General features: G+C 41.4%; 1 protein-coding gene across 11 annotated transcripts in view; it reads right to left on the minus strand.

The window, feature by feature from the left end:
- HECW1 (HECT, C2 and WW domain containing E3 ubiquitin protein ligase 1) overlaps window positions 1-15,314 on the minus strand; it is a 454,797-nt gene that overhangs the window by 176,557 nt on the left and 262,926 nt on the right. Inside the window, exon 1 of one of the 11 annotated variants that reach the window (XM_032244425.1) lies at window positions 7,214-7,885. The exons of the other annotated variants lie outside the window; for them this stretch is intronic. Coding sequence (XP_032100316.1) covers window positions 7,214-7,258 — 45 coding nt within the window. The 5' untranslated portion in view covers window positions 7,259-7,885. Of the gene's footprint in view, window positions 1-7,213; window positions 7,886-15,314 lie in introns of those variants that run through there. 11 annotated transcript variants of the gene reach the window in all.

The raw sequence follows: 15,314 nt of genomic DNA on the forward strand, positions 1-15,314 counted from the left end.
ACAGAGGTAGCGAGACTAATTTGGAGGCAGCTGCAACAATCTCTGAGTGATAACAACGACTTGGGCCCTGTCTGTGTGCAGGAGGGGAGAGAAGGGGAGAGCAGAGACTGCCAAGTGATAAAATGGATAGAACTTGGTGACCAATTGGAAGAGGGTGTTGAGGGAAAGAGAGACGCTCCTTTGGCTGAAGCCATTTCTTTGAATTCAGGATCTTCTTCCTACAAGTTATGAAACTTCTTATAGTTTCTGTCTTTCCAGACCTGGGTTTTGTCTTTTATCACCAAGTCCAGTTAAAGATGCAGGAGTGACAAGAGTTAGCTCTTTGCATCTAAGCATATGAGGTTCGAGGGGAAAACCGCTTTGATTCTACTTTTTAAAATAGTGATTAAACCAATCAACTGCTAAGCCTCTGGGTGAATGAAATTATAGGAAATGTGTCGGTTGCTGTTCCATCTGGGTCAGACAGTCTGCTTAGTGAAGACAAGGGCTGCATTTTACATAGAGTGCTTTCTAGCCACCCACTCCCTCTCACTGAATAGATGAGCAATTTTGAGGGATAATCCAAACAAGAATGGATGTGGCTCATCCATGTGAGTGTAATGGTGAAAATGTGATAATATTTACTCCTCACTAAATGAAAAGTTGCCTGGAAGATGATTTTTAAAAAAAATGCAAACCTTTTCCCCCTCACTGACTTGCTTTAAAATTTCTGAGTTGTATTCCCATCTAAAAATATATTTAAGTTGCAGGCAAAGATGTATTTTTTTCTTGCTAATGTAACATCTTTTTTCCTGGGACATGCCACAGGGATACTTAGGAAAAGCTCTCTAAGCTCTGAGGATGGCCTTGCTGCCAGTCCCAGGCACACCAGCATCTCGGGGCCCTGTCTTCCTGCAGTGGCTGCCACATTCCCTCCAGAGGTGACCCTGGAGCTTCCTGCTATCCACGGGTTTCTGGAGCATGGGATGAGTGAGTTAATCTTTCATTAAATACTGGTCACAATCTAAGAACCTCATGCCTACATCCTTCCATGTTTCTAGAGGGTATGTGGAGAACCCAAAAAACAACACTCACTTGTGCTTTAGAAGTAACCAATAGTAAGTCTGATTAAATTACAGTTGACTCTTGAACAATGTGTTTGAACTGTGTGAGTCTACTTATACATGAATTTTTTTTTTTTTTTGAAACAGAGTCTCACTCTGTCACCCAGGCTGGAGTGCTGTGGTGCAATCTCAGCTCACTGCAACCTCTGCCTCCCTGGTTCAATTGGTTCTCTTGCCTCATACTCCCAAGCAGCTGGGACTACAGCTGGAAAGGAACACTTTTACACTGTTGGTGGGAGTGTAAATTAGTTCGACCATTGTGGAAGACAGTGTGGCAATTCCTCAAGGATCTAGAAATAGATTTGACCCAGCAATCCTGTTAATGGGCATATACCCAAAGGATTATAAATCATTCTACTATAAAGACACATGAACACGGATGTTCATTGCAGCACTGTTTATGACAGCAAAGACTTGGAACCAATCCAAATGCCCATCAGTGATAGGCTGGATAAAGAAAATGTGGCACATATACACCATGGAATACTATGCAGCCACAAAAAAGAATGAGATCATGTCCTTTGCAGGGACATGGATGAAGCTGGAAACCATCTTTCTAAGCAAACTAACACAAGAACAGAAAACCAAATACTACATGTTCTCACTCATAAGTGAAAGTTGAACAATGAGAACACATGGACACAGAGAGGGGAACATCACACACTGGGGCCTGTTAGGGGGTGGGGGACAAGGGGAGGGAGAGCATTAGGACAAATATCTAATGCATGCGGCGCTTAAAATCTAGACGATGGGTTGATGGGTGCAGCAAACCACTGTGGCACATGTAAACCTACGTAACAAACGTGCAGTTCAGCACATGTGTCCCCGAACTTAAAGTAAAATAATAAAAAAAGAAATCCACATTTCAGTCATCATTTTGAACCACTCACAATCCATCTTCTCAATTCACTCATTTATACAACTGCTCCCTCTACATCCATCCATCCATCTGGTGGGGTAGATCCCTCATCTGTTCATCTCACAGATACTATTCTAGGGTCAATAAATTTCTTTAAAAGAAATATCTTGAATGAGGGATTAAGCTCTTGCTTATAGGCAGTAACTCATTGATTTTTACACTTTCTAGTTTTCCATATATTGTCCAAATGTACATTTAGCTTCTCTATGATATTGAAATCCATGTATTTTGTAACCAGAGAGCTGGAGTAGTCCCAGAGAGAAACATCATAGAAAAGCTCACAAAACAGTACTAATTAACTTTTACTGGGTAGTTACCCTACATGGGGCAAGTGCTGAGAGCATCACAGGCATTGTTTCACCACGTCCTCAGACACACGTTCCACTGTCCTCCAAAGGGGCTCCTATTTTTATCACCTATCCATATCACTAAAAATCTAGAATTTGAGGCTCGGCTGGGTGTGGTGGCTCACACCTGTAATCATAGCACTTTGGGAGGCCAAGGCAGGAAGACTGCTTGAGGTCAGGAGTTTGAGACTAGCCTAGGCAACATAGTGAAACCTCATTTCTACAAAATAAATATACAAAGAAAAATAGTAGCCAGCACTTTAAGAGGCCGAGGCAGGTGAATCACCTGAGGCCAGGAGTTTGCAACCAGCTCGGTCAACATGGTAAAACTCCACTTCTACTAAAAATACAAAAATTAGCTGGGCATGGTGGCACATGCCTGTAATCTCAGCTACTCAGGAGGTTGAGACAGAGAATCATTTGAACCTGGGAGGCGGAGGTTGCGGTGAGCCAAGATCGCACCACTGCACCCCAGCCTGGGTGACAGAACAAGACTCTGTCTTAAAAAAAAAAAAAAATTAGCCATGCATGATACTATGTGCCTGTAGACCTAGCTACCTACTCAGGAGGCAGAGGTGGGAGGATTGCTTGAGCCCAGGAGTTCAAGGCTGCAGTGAGCTGTGATCAAGCCACTGCCCTCCAGCTTCGGTAACAGAGCAAGACTCTTGTCTCAAAGTAAACAAATAAATAAATAACAGTAAGAACTTTAATTCATCACAGCACCAAGATTCTAAAATGCTATCCACAGATAGAAGATATATAACAAACAACTATATCCAGAGTACACGAAGAACTACAAATTAACATGAAAAAAGTAAATAGCCCAATGGGAAAAAAGGACAAAAGATTTTGCAGACACTTCACAAAAGCGGGAATCCAATGGCCAATAAAACTGGGGTCCTTAACATGAAAAAATGTTCAACTTCATTAATCATCAGGAAGATACAAATCAAAGTTATACTGCAATACTACTACACACCCTTTCACAACTGAAAATAAAAAGACACACCAAGTGTTGGCAAGGATGTGGAACAACTGGACTCTCATAACCTGCTGGTGGAAGTGTAAATTTCTAAAGCCACTTTGTAAAACTTTAGCAGAATCTACTAAAAATTATCATATGCATAAACCATGACGTAATAATTTCACCTAATTATATACTCATCAAAAATCACATACATTGGCTGAGCCCAGTGGCTCATGCCTGTAATCCCAGCACTTTGGGAGGCCGAGGCAGGTGGGTCACCTGAGGTCAGGAGTTTGAGATCAGCCTGGCCACATGGTGAAACCATGTTTCTACTAGAGATACAAAAAATTAGTCGAGCATGGTGGTGGGCGCCTGTAATCCCAGCTACTTAGGAGGCTGAGGCAGGAGAATTGCTTGAACCTGGGAGGCGGAGGTTGCAGTGAGCTGAGATCGCATAACTGCACTCCAGCCTGGGCAACAAGAGCAAAACTTTGTTTGGGGAAAGTAAATCACATATATTCACCAAAAAAATGCATAAAAATATTCATAGCAGCAACACTAAACCCAAATGTTCATCAACAGTAGAATAAACTGGTACAGTCACACAAAAGAATGAGAAACTACAACACGGCAAGGATTAATCCTACAAAGGTAATGTTCAGCTGAAGAAACTCAAAGAGGCTGGGCACAGTGGCTCAGTCCTGTAATCTCAGCCCTTTGGGAGGACAAGGCAGGAGGATCACTTGAGTCCAGGAGTTTGAGACCAGTGTGGGCAACAAAGCAAGACTGTCCATCTCTACAAAAATTAAATAATTTTTTTTTTAAATTAGCTGGGTTGTGGTGGCACATGCCTGCAGTCCCAGCTACTCAGGAGGCTGGGGGCAGGTGGATTGCTTAAGCACAGGAGATCAAGGTTGCAGTGAACCTGATAACACCACTGTATTCCAGCCTGGGCTACAGAGTGAGACCTTGTCTTAACAAAAGAGAAGTTGAGGCCCAAGACCACCAAGTTATTAAGTGGTTGGGCCACAGCATAACCCATGTTCGTTGGATACAAATGTTTTATGGGCCACCTGCTGTGTGCCAGGTACTGCTCTGGTGGGTGATGGGGAACAGCCCTGAAGAGGACAGGTAGGTACACCCCTGCCCCTGGAGGCTGCCCTTTAGGAGGGAGGCAAACAATTACAACATGAGCACCATGAATGAAAATAGTGATTGGAGAAAATGAAGAGCTGTGTGGAGAATATTTTAGATAGAGTGGTTATGGAAGGTCTCTCCCAGGAGGTGACATGTGGGAAAAAGACCTAAACGGGGGGAGCGAGTGAATTATACATTTGGGGGAACTGTCCCAAGCAGAGAAACCTGAAGTGCAAGGGCCCTGAGGGAGGAATCATCTTGCTGTATTCAAGGGTCAAAAAGAAGAGGCTTGAGACTGGAATTAGGTTGAAAGGAAGGAGGCCGTGTCTGGCAAGGGCAGACCACCAGGAATGATGTGTGAAAAAGCCACTGGCGAGTTCTGAGCAGAATTGTTATGTAATGCTATGGAAGTGATTGAGTGCAGAGGAAAGTGGGTTATGCAGAAGGAGGGGCTCCTTTCAGGATCAAGGCTGCTTAAAGACAAGATGGGACAGGATCCTCTGTGCAAATGGAGAGGCTGGCTTGAGATAGTTGTCACTGGAAGGAGGCACAGCATGGCAGTCTGTGTGCAGGCAGGCTGGGTGTGTTCTTACTGCCTTCATTTTCTCAGTGAAAGAGGGAAGGGTACTGCAGGTGTGAGGAAAATGAAAGTGTAAAGCAGCCTTCTCTCCACATCAGAGAGGTGCAGCACTTCTGGGAGTGAACTTTAAAGGGTCCTTGAGATCTGTGGTCATAAGATCAAAGGAACACTCTTCCGCTGCCTGGAAGCAACTAAAAAGTGGACAGAGAAATAAGTTTAATGAGGGTGGGATTTTGCTGGGTGAGAGTGATGGGGGTTGCAGGAGTAAGCGATGGATCACGGTGTTATATGACGAGGGAGGGGAAAATGGAGTGGGCGCATGCAGTTAGGATCCCTGGGCTGGGGGTGGGAAGGGAGCTGCAAAGGTGGAGGTGGGAGTCTGAGAGTGGTGTACTTGGAGCTGAGTTTGCAAGCGATGCAGGTATCGGTGTGGTGGAGTCCTACAGTAGAGCTGCAGGGGTTGATGGCTGAGGTGGGATGACACTAGGAACTGAAAAGCCTGGGTGTGGGATGGGATGTCTCTTGTATAGGAATATGGAAACCATCAAGAATCACAACTGAATTATCTTTAAGCCCTGTATTAGAGTGTGACTTTGGATAACAAGAACAGCGGTGGACAATTTTTGTCTGCGTTCACATGGGATTAGACTCATAGAGGACGAGCTCAGGACCCATAACTCCCATTTCTGGACGCTACTATGTGAACAATCCTGACGGCCAGGGGCTGTAACGCCCCATTTCGGTGTTTTGGCTACTGTTTAGGAAAAACGGGGCCATGGGGTATTCTCTTTAGAATTTGGCAATAAATGCTTACTAAATGAATGAGGAAAGCATTAGTGCAACTTTAATTTGTACAACGTAAATAGAAGTACAAACTGAGACAAATGATATTATCCATGTATTTATTCCATTTGTTCCCTTTATTATTCCAGGATATATTTCATGAGTGGGGACTAAGTGCACAGAAGATGGAGGCAAAAATTTCCTCTACAACTGTTGGGGTTGGGTATCCTATTAACCTGAAGCAGTGCCTTTCCCCTTCTCAAATGCACACAGCCAGCAAATAGGAGAGCAGGCATTTCAGTTCAGTTTTCTTTGAATACAGTTGTGCTCTTAACTTGCTATGCCTGTTAGTCTAACACCCTTGCTTGTGTGAACAAGGACACACGCCCCTCCCCACCATAAGCAGTGACTACCTTATGTTCCATGTCTGGAAGGTAGGTTTTCCCTATTTTCTTTCCTGTTCAAAGTGCAAAGGGTGTTTTATTTTGTTTCTTTGTTTTTTAAGACAGTCTCGCTCTGTGGCCCTGGCTGGAGTGCAGTGGCACAATCTTGGTTCACTGCAACCTCCGCCTCCTGGGTTCAAGCTATTCTCCTGCCTCAGCCTCCTGAGTAGCTGGGATTACAGGCACGCACCACCACACCCAGCTAAGTTTTTGTATTTTTAGTAGCGATAGGGTTTCACTATGTTGGCCAGGGTGGTCTCAAATTCCTGATCTCAAGTGATCCACCGGCCTTGGCCTCCCAAAGTACTGGAATTACAGACATGAGCCACTACGCCTGGCCCAAAGTGCAAAGGCTTTTAACCATGTGTATTTGGGACGTCTGAGCGGACAATGCAGAATCTTTCTAAGGCAAGTTATCTGAGGGAGCTCCGCTCATAAACCACAAGATTGCTCCAGATAGCTTTGTTACAGGCTACTCCCTGAAAAGTTAGGTTCTCCTGCTCTTAAATAATCCTATCCCTGACAAATCCTCTCCTCTCCCCTCATCCACTAGTCACTGGGCACACAGGAGAGCAAAATCACCTCATACTGGCTCTCTAAGTCCTTAACAAAAGGCAAACTAAAGAGACTTAGACATTTCTAGAAATGAAGGGTCTAGAAAGAAAATGATTAGATTACAATAACTAGATTACAAAAATGCAATGTTGACAATTTTAAGCAAGCAAGTTTTTTTTTTTTTTTTTTTTTTAATCTGAAAGTGTAACACACATATATACATATTATATACTTGGCCAATAAAATTAAATGGTTTCCAATTAAACTCAACTCTTAAAAACAGCAACTATTTATTAGTGACTATATGTAAATGTATCAATTTGGATATGTAACTACATTGTACCCATAAACTGGGCATTAATGCTAAGGGTCTACTAACCTCCTTGGAAATGCAGTCATCTTTGGGTTCTGCCACAGCAGCCATTTCTCCTAAAAGATAGTTTCAGTGAAGCATACAGGCAGGGAAATTATCCATAGCCCTGGGGGAGGCATAGGAAAGTCCCCAGGATCAGACTTCCCTTTGATCCTGGGGCTGCTTGATAATTCCGACTTCCCTTTGGCAGAGAGCACAGATAAGGGCCTTTACACCCTGGCAACATGCCTGGGGACTTCATTAACTTAAGGGCTCTGCCATCTTTGCTGTAAGTAACATAGGAAAAACTCACAAGAAGAAAAAAAATGTTATCTCTGTGAATTCACATGCAAGGATTTGATTTTAATTTTTTGGACTCTTTTAGGAAACAGCAATGGAGAACACCCCTTATCTAAAAGCACCAGTCCTGTCTGAAGCTACAGCACCTTAAATCCAGGGACACCTTCACCTAGTTTAGATGGTTGAAAGAAGTGGGATCTAATGATCTACCAGAACCTGAGATTAATTATTGTGAGGGGGCAGAACCAGGTCACAGAGTGAACCGCAAACTCGTGAGTAAGCGCATTTTGAGGGCTTTGCTCCTGGGTTTAGTGTTACTGTGTGTTTTCAAGCAAAATAAATGAACTGATCATAGTTAATCCACTTGCTCATCAACCTGAACTTCCCTTTGCTAATAGAGCAAGAAGGTTAAAATGCACTGGCAGTAGAACATTCTGCCTTCAGAACAGGTTTGAAAATGTAGTTGGTGTGGGGAGGAGATAGGCTTGGGCTGCCTGCCTCCCTAGCCTGGGTCTCACAGTGTTGGGTGAGGCCAGGGACAGGAAGATCCCAGTCCTAGGTACCTCTGACCTGCTCAAATGGCTCTGTGCTACCACATTCATTCACCTGCTTACAGGTTAGACTAACTTTACTCATGCTGGCTCTGTGAGATCCTTGGGAAGTAAGAATTTACTTTTTCTCAAGACTTTTACCTGAAGAAAAGTCTTTTTTTTTCCTCCCAGAGTTTGACCACTAAATTGGATGCTGGAGCTGAAAGTTACACATCTGAACTCAAGATGTTTATATTTGAAATCTTTTTTTTTTTTTTCTTTTTGAGATAGAGTCTCGCTCTGTCACCCAGGCTGGAGTGCAGTGGCATGATCTCGGCTCACTGCAACCTCTGCCTTCTGGGTTCAAGTGATTCCCCTGCCTGAGTCTCCTGAGTAGCTGGGATTACGGCTGCCCATCACCATGCCCAGCTAATTTTTTATATTTTTGGTAGAGGCGGGGTTTTACCATGTTGGCCAGGCTCGTCTCCAATTCCTGACCTCAAGTGATTAACTCGCCTTGGCCTCCCAAAGTTCTGGGATTACTGGTATGAGCCACTATGCTGGGCTTGGAATGTTTTTAAAAATAAGTGTTAAAGAATACTTCTTTACTTTTTATTTAGCTAATTGGTGCAATAAGTCATTCAATATATATTTAAGTAATAAAATAATAGTACACCCTCGCAATCATTTCAGCATATCTCTTTATAGGTAACTAGTTTCCTTATTCACTACCAGTTTCTGCCATCCACAGTTTTCTCAGTCCTGAAATCCTATCTTTGACATGGGTGATTTCTCTATTTTTACATGCTTGAGAATGTCTGTATTCAACATAGTCATACATCACTGACAGCTAGTATGGAAGAGAACAATTTTTTTTTCCCTTTAAATATACATCTTACCAAGCACATCTTAGTGCTGTGAAGAGAACATTCAAATTTTCTTGGCCTTTGCCGTTTCCCAGGCGTCCAACTGTTTCTCCTATTTGTTTATAGCATTCTTCAGTTCAAAAATTCTTCCTCCAGAAACTCCTCAGCTCCTTTTGGAGTAAATTCAATGCAATAAACTGAAGGAAATTTGGGGAAATTTCACATGTGCTCTCAACATGATCCAAGAGAACATTTTATCTTTAAAACTTTATAAGAGAGCAATGAATGGTAAGGACTATGTAGTTCTGGAAGCCTGCCGTGTATTGGATTATTCTTTTTTCTTATTTATGTGTCTACTAAATTTTTTTTACTATGAACTTACATATATATTTTATTATATCAATTTCAGCTATCTGACATACGAGCAATTTCAATTTTAATTAGGTATATATATATTTTAGATCAGAAAATGTTTTCTTTTTTTTTTTCCATTGGTTATTATGTTTCTCTATTTTGTTTTTTAGAAACATCTATTGTTCATAAATTAGATTTCTGGGTTTTAAAAAGTTCTATTTTCTTCTCCAGTTTCCACTGTGCAGGGGATAATTTTTTTTTTTTTTTTTAGTTTGTCTTCTAATTCAGTAATTCCTTTTCCCATGGTCTCAAAGTCAAAGTCACATACTTGTGACTGTTGGTCAAAAGGTGGGACCCATTATCTTCTTACTGTCCTTACCATTCATTGCTCTCTTAGGAAGTTTCAAAGATCACTGTTCTCTTGAATCATGTAGGGAACATGTGGAATTTACTAGAATTTCTTTACATTGAATTTATTTCAAAAGAAGCCAATCTCTATGAATGAATTTCCTTAGTATTTCTTTTTATTTGAACCACAGAATACTTTTTATATAAAATGAGTGATAACTTCTTTCAATGCAAAGAATGTAACAACAAATAATTTTCCTGACCAAATAACCAGTGGAGTTTCCTCCAAAAAATATGTATATCAAGCAACCCGTGGATCCACCAACAGAGGAATGAATAATCAAAATAGAGTATATGCATACCAGGGAATACTATTCAGCCTTAAGAAGGGAGGAAACACTGGCACACGCTGAGACATGGTTGAACCTTGCAGACATTATGTTCGCTGAAATAAGCCAGGCACAAAAGGGCAAACACTGTATGATTCTACCTACATGAGGCACCTAGTGTGGTCAAATTCCTAGAGATGGGAAGTAGGATGGTGGCTGCCAAGGGCTCAGAGGAAGCAGGGAATGAGGAGTTGGTGTTTAATGGGGACAGAATTTCAGTTTGGAAAGATAAAAAAGTTCTGGAGATGGATGGTGATGATGGTCACACAACAATGTGAATGCACGCAGTGCCACTGAGCTCTGCATGCTGAAAAATGGTTAAGATGGTCAATTTTGCTATGTATATTTTACCACAATTGAAAATAAGAAAAGCTTTAATCTACTATACCAGCCATTAGAAGGGGCAATTTTACTCAAATTTGTATTTGTAGGTACAGGCAAAGAAAAAATAAGCTTAAAAAAAACCCTGAGATTATTTTTTCAGAGCGAGACAGGGAAAAGAAAGAAAGAAAAGAAGAAAGAAGCCAGGCATGGTAGTGTACAACTGTAATCCCAGCACTTCGGGACGCCAAGGCAGGGGGATCACTTGAGGTCAGGAATTCTAGGCCAGCCTGGCCAACAGAGAAACCGCGTCTCGACTAAAACACACAATTTAGGTAAAAGAATCACTTTAACCTGGGAGGCAGAAGTTGCAGTGAGCCCAGGTCAAGCCACTGAACTCCAGCCTGGGTGACGGAGGGAGACTGTGTCAAAAAAAAAAAAAAAAAAAAAAAAAAAAAAAGTGAAGGTGGAACGACACCAAAGTGCACGGAAGACAGCACCACGGAGCTCACTGTGACACCTGCAGCTACTCCCCACGCCCTCAGTCTGCTTTGTCTCCATCTCTTCCTGCCAGGGTTGGGGCATCTCAATGATATTATAATCATCAGGAGTTCCTCTCCATTTCTGGCCTCAGCACTTTCTTCATTTCTGGTTTTAATTAAATCATCGTTTTCAGTATTGATCGGTTTTGTCTTTTCTGTTTATCATTCCCATTGGAATGGTGGTGGGGTTGATAGGTAGCCTAAACAGGCATCTATATCACTTGATGGATGTCTGAGCCCTGCTCTGGAAAAGGAGGGATTTGGCAACTGTTTTAGCACTCTTGTGTTAGCACATGCCAACGTTCTTTCCCTTTGCACCAAGGACTGAGTTGTGACACTACAAGTTTGAGCATCTAGATAAAACCAGACCAGTCATGAAAAGAAGGAAAAGTGAATATTTTTTTAAAAAATGGGCTTTTCTCTTGTAAAAAATTGTTTTAAAAAATTATTGATGTTAAAATAGTTAACAGAGAAAACACAAAAGGCTCAATCCCACTATTTTGATAATTCCTATGTTTTTTTTAAAGAAATGTATTGCTAGAAAACATAAACAAGTTTTTAAAAAGGAAAATAACTCTTTGTTAGAAAATATAAATGGGTAAAAAAGAAAAGGCATAGAATAAGTGAAATCCTGTACACCCCACCTCCACATAATCCTCAAAGGTAGTCACTGTTGCTTATTTCTTGTTATTCTTTCCTAGAAATAATTTTTCTAACTATTAATAAAAAACTACATCAACAGGGTAATATTAAAAGCACTGCTCTGAGCCTTGCTTTTGCATTTCATAAAACATATTGAGGCCAGGTACGGTGGCTCATGCCTGTAATCTGAGCACTTTGGGAGGCCAAGGCAGGCAGATCCACTGAGGTCAGGAGTTCAAGGCCAGACTGGCCAACATGGTGAAACCCTGTCTGTACTAAAAATACAAAAAAAATTAGCTGGGCATGTTGGTGGGCACCTGTAACCCCAGCTACTTGGGAGGTTGAGGCAGGAGAATCCCTTAAATCTGGGAGGGGGAGGTTGCAGTAAGCTGAGACCATGCCATTGTACTCCAGCCTGGGCAATAAGAATGAAACTCAGTCTCAAAACAAAACAACAAAAAAAACCCCACGACCAACAAAAAAACGTATTGGGAACTTTTCCCCATAATTACAGTCTGCTCCTCTGCTGCTTCTGCCTTTAGAGTGTATCATCCAGTCTCTCTACTGGAGACACTGGCTTTCCTGTCGTTGCTGTTCTCACAATGCAGAAATGAATAATTTTTTCTATATGTCCCAAATAGTTTTTGCAAATATGCCCAAGATAAATTTTGATACATTTGATAAATATTGCTAAAGTGCCTTGAAAAAAATGGGCCCAATAGTGTACACATGCTTCTTTCACTTCCTCATCATCCCCGGGTACCATCAAACTTTTGAATTTTTGCTTTCTGATTGGATCATTTAAAAAAATAGGCTTTAATTTCTTTTAAAGCAGCTTTAGATCCACAGCAAAACTGAGCAGAAAGCAAACCCTTCTCATATATCCCGTCTCCACACATGCACAGCCTCCCCCACTACCAATGTTCCACACAAGAGTGGTATATTTGTCACACCTGATGAGCCTATCCTGGCACATCATTATCACCCAAGGTGTACACTTTCCATCAGAGGTTACTCTTGGTGTTGTATGTTCTGTGGGTTTTGACAAATGTATAATAACCTGTAGCCACCATCGTAGTATCCTACAGAAGAGTTTCATTGTCTTAAAAACCCTTTGTGCTCCTCCTATTCATCCCTCCCTCCCTGCTAAATCTTCACAACCACTGATCCTTTTTACTGTCTCCATATGTTTTGAAGGTCATATAGATGAAACGTAAAAGTATGGAGCCTTTTCAGATTGGCTTCTTTCACTTAGTAATATGCATCTAAGATTTCTTCATGTCTTTTCCTTGGCGGCTCATTTCTTTTTAGTACTGAAAAATATTCCATTGTTTGGATGTAGCACAATTTATCCGCTTGCCTGCTGAAAGACCTTTTGCTTCCAAGGTGCCTCCAGGTTTTGGCAATTATGGATAGAGCTGCTGTAAACATGTGCAGATGTTTGTATGGATATAAGTTTTCAACTCCTTTGGGTAAATACCACGGAGCGAGATTGCTGAATCATATGGTAAGGGTATCTTTAGTTTTGTAAGAAACAACCAAACTGTCTTTGAAAGTAGCTGTACCATTTTGTGTTTCCACCAGCAATGATTGAGAGTTCCTGTTGTTCCGTATCCTTGCCGGATGTTGTGCTGTCAGAGTTTGGATTTTGGCTATTTTAATAGGTGTGTTTGGTACCTCCTTGGTTTAATTTGCAATTCTCTAATGACATATCGTTGGGCATCTTTTCATAGGCGAATTTTCCATTTGTATATCTTTGGTGAAGTATCTGCCCAGATCTTTTGTCCATTTTTTTAATTGGCTTGTTTGCATTCTCACTGTTGACTTTTATGAGTTTTTGGTACACTGTGAGTACAAGCTGTTTGTCAGATATGTTTTTTGCAAATATTTTCTTCCAGTCTGTAATTTGTCTTCTCATTCTCTTGATGGAACATCTTCTGTGTGTTTATTGGTCATTGTGGTTTTTCCCTCCCCTAAAAACTGACTTTAGGTTCTGGCCCATTTTTCAGATGGTTTGTCTTTTCTTTAACAGTGTAAATTAGTTCATTTTGCATTTGAAAGCTTAAGGTGTAACAGATTTATCTATCCCTTGATCATTTGAAAGACTTCACCTGTGAACTCATCCATTTTGTTTTGTTTTAGGGAAAGTTAACATTTTCTTTTGTCCATTCTGTGCTAAGCTCCTTACCTCTAATCCCTAAGATGTCAACATTTGGACCCCGCTGCAGACAAAGAAGAGAAAAGCCTTTTGTTTAAGAAGTCTTCATTTAATTTTCATGTCCTTTTTTTTTAGGTCACTGAATATATTCATGTCAAGATTCATATAAATATATTTATCTTGATGTGCTCGTTCACAATTTCTAGGTCAGCTAGTAAATACCGCGGTAGTAAATAAGAACATTGCAGCTTTCATAGTGCTGGCAAAGATGAAGGTGTTCTCTCCCATAAAGGCAAAGGTAGACTTTTAACAGTACCAAGACTGTCAGATTGACTCTTAATGTCAGCAAAGAGTGACATTGATATTTCCTATGACAGAAGTCCATTATCTTTCTGGACCATGAACCCTGTTTATCTGATGAGCACCTTGGATCCATTCCCTAGGAACATGTGCAAATGTACCCCTGAAACACCAGGGCTTTATAGATGTCCTGACACTAATTTCAGAATGTGGCTCTTACAGACATAGAAAGGATTTCCACTTTCCATTAGTGATTGTTTCTCATTTTTTTTCTAATGTCATTTCTACAGAAAATGCAACTTGATGAGAAGGTTTAGAACCAACCATTGGGAATCACAGAATGTGATTCGGCATTTTGCTTCCTAGAGTCCAGAGAGGAAGGATGTAAACCACTCCTACACTATGGCAGCTGAACCATGGCTGGTGGGAAGTTTGAGAACCATGGCTTGAGACCCCAAAATGCCTCTTTAGTGTGAGCTCTGGATCTCTTTCCCTCAAATGGAACAGATTCCTTAATGTTGGGCTAGAATAGAATCAAAACTTCCAGGATGCCTCTCTGAGAGGGTTAGAGATTGTGGGCAGGACCTGGGTAAATTCTCTAGAGAGATGATGGCCAATCCCTTCCCTTTCTTTCTCTTCTTGAAGGGCAAGATCACCTGATGCCTTGCCCCAAAAGCAAATGTACAAATGTCCCTGCTGCTTTAGTCTGATCAAAACCTGAAGGGACTTTTGTAGAAGACATGTATATGAATAACATACCACTATATTCTGGATTAAATTTGCTTACAAAAAATAAACAGGCTTGATCAGAAATCATGGCTGTGTTGTATGCACATTTCAGCGTACTCCTTCTGAAAAACCCTACATCATGTCTGCGCCGCCCATAACTGGTCTTTACAAAGTACCCTATATTGTCCACTGCCAGAGGCATGGAATAGTGCTGTGTCATTGCCTGTTTTCTTGTCTGTCTCCCCGCTACACACTTGCCTCTGTGTTAGACGGGTGGCTTGATGAGCATGGGGGTTTGTCTTGTTCGGTTTTACGTGCCTAGTGGTTAGCCCCAGGGAACTTACTGACAAATATTTACTAAGTATATAAATGAAATTGAAGCCACAGGCTACATAAAGATGCCCAGAATAACTGTTTGGAGCAGGCCACCACAGTCGAGGGATAGAGTGTTGCATGGACTGGAGAGGTGGGAGCAGAAGGGCTGAGACGGTTGAAGCAGGTTCTGGGAAAAGAAGATTAGAGGCAAGAGGCTTTGAGCATCAGAAAACAATTTGCCAGATTAGCATTGAGAAAAAATGTGATGTGGATTCTAAGCTAGAAGAAATTATACATTATGCTGGTATCTAGCCATCAACTTCTATCACCCTTG

This window comes from Sapajus apella, unplaced genomic scaffold (assembly GCF_009761245.1).
Source record: "Sapajus apella isolate SASKATOON/1434 unplaced genomic scaffold, GSC_monkey_1.0 scaffold54, whole genome shotgun sequence".
In the NCBI taxonomy this organism is placed as follows: Eukaryota; Metazoa; Chordata; class Mammalia; order Primates; family Cebidae; genus Sapajus; species Sapajus apella.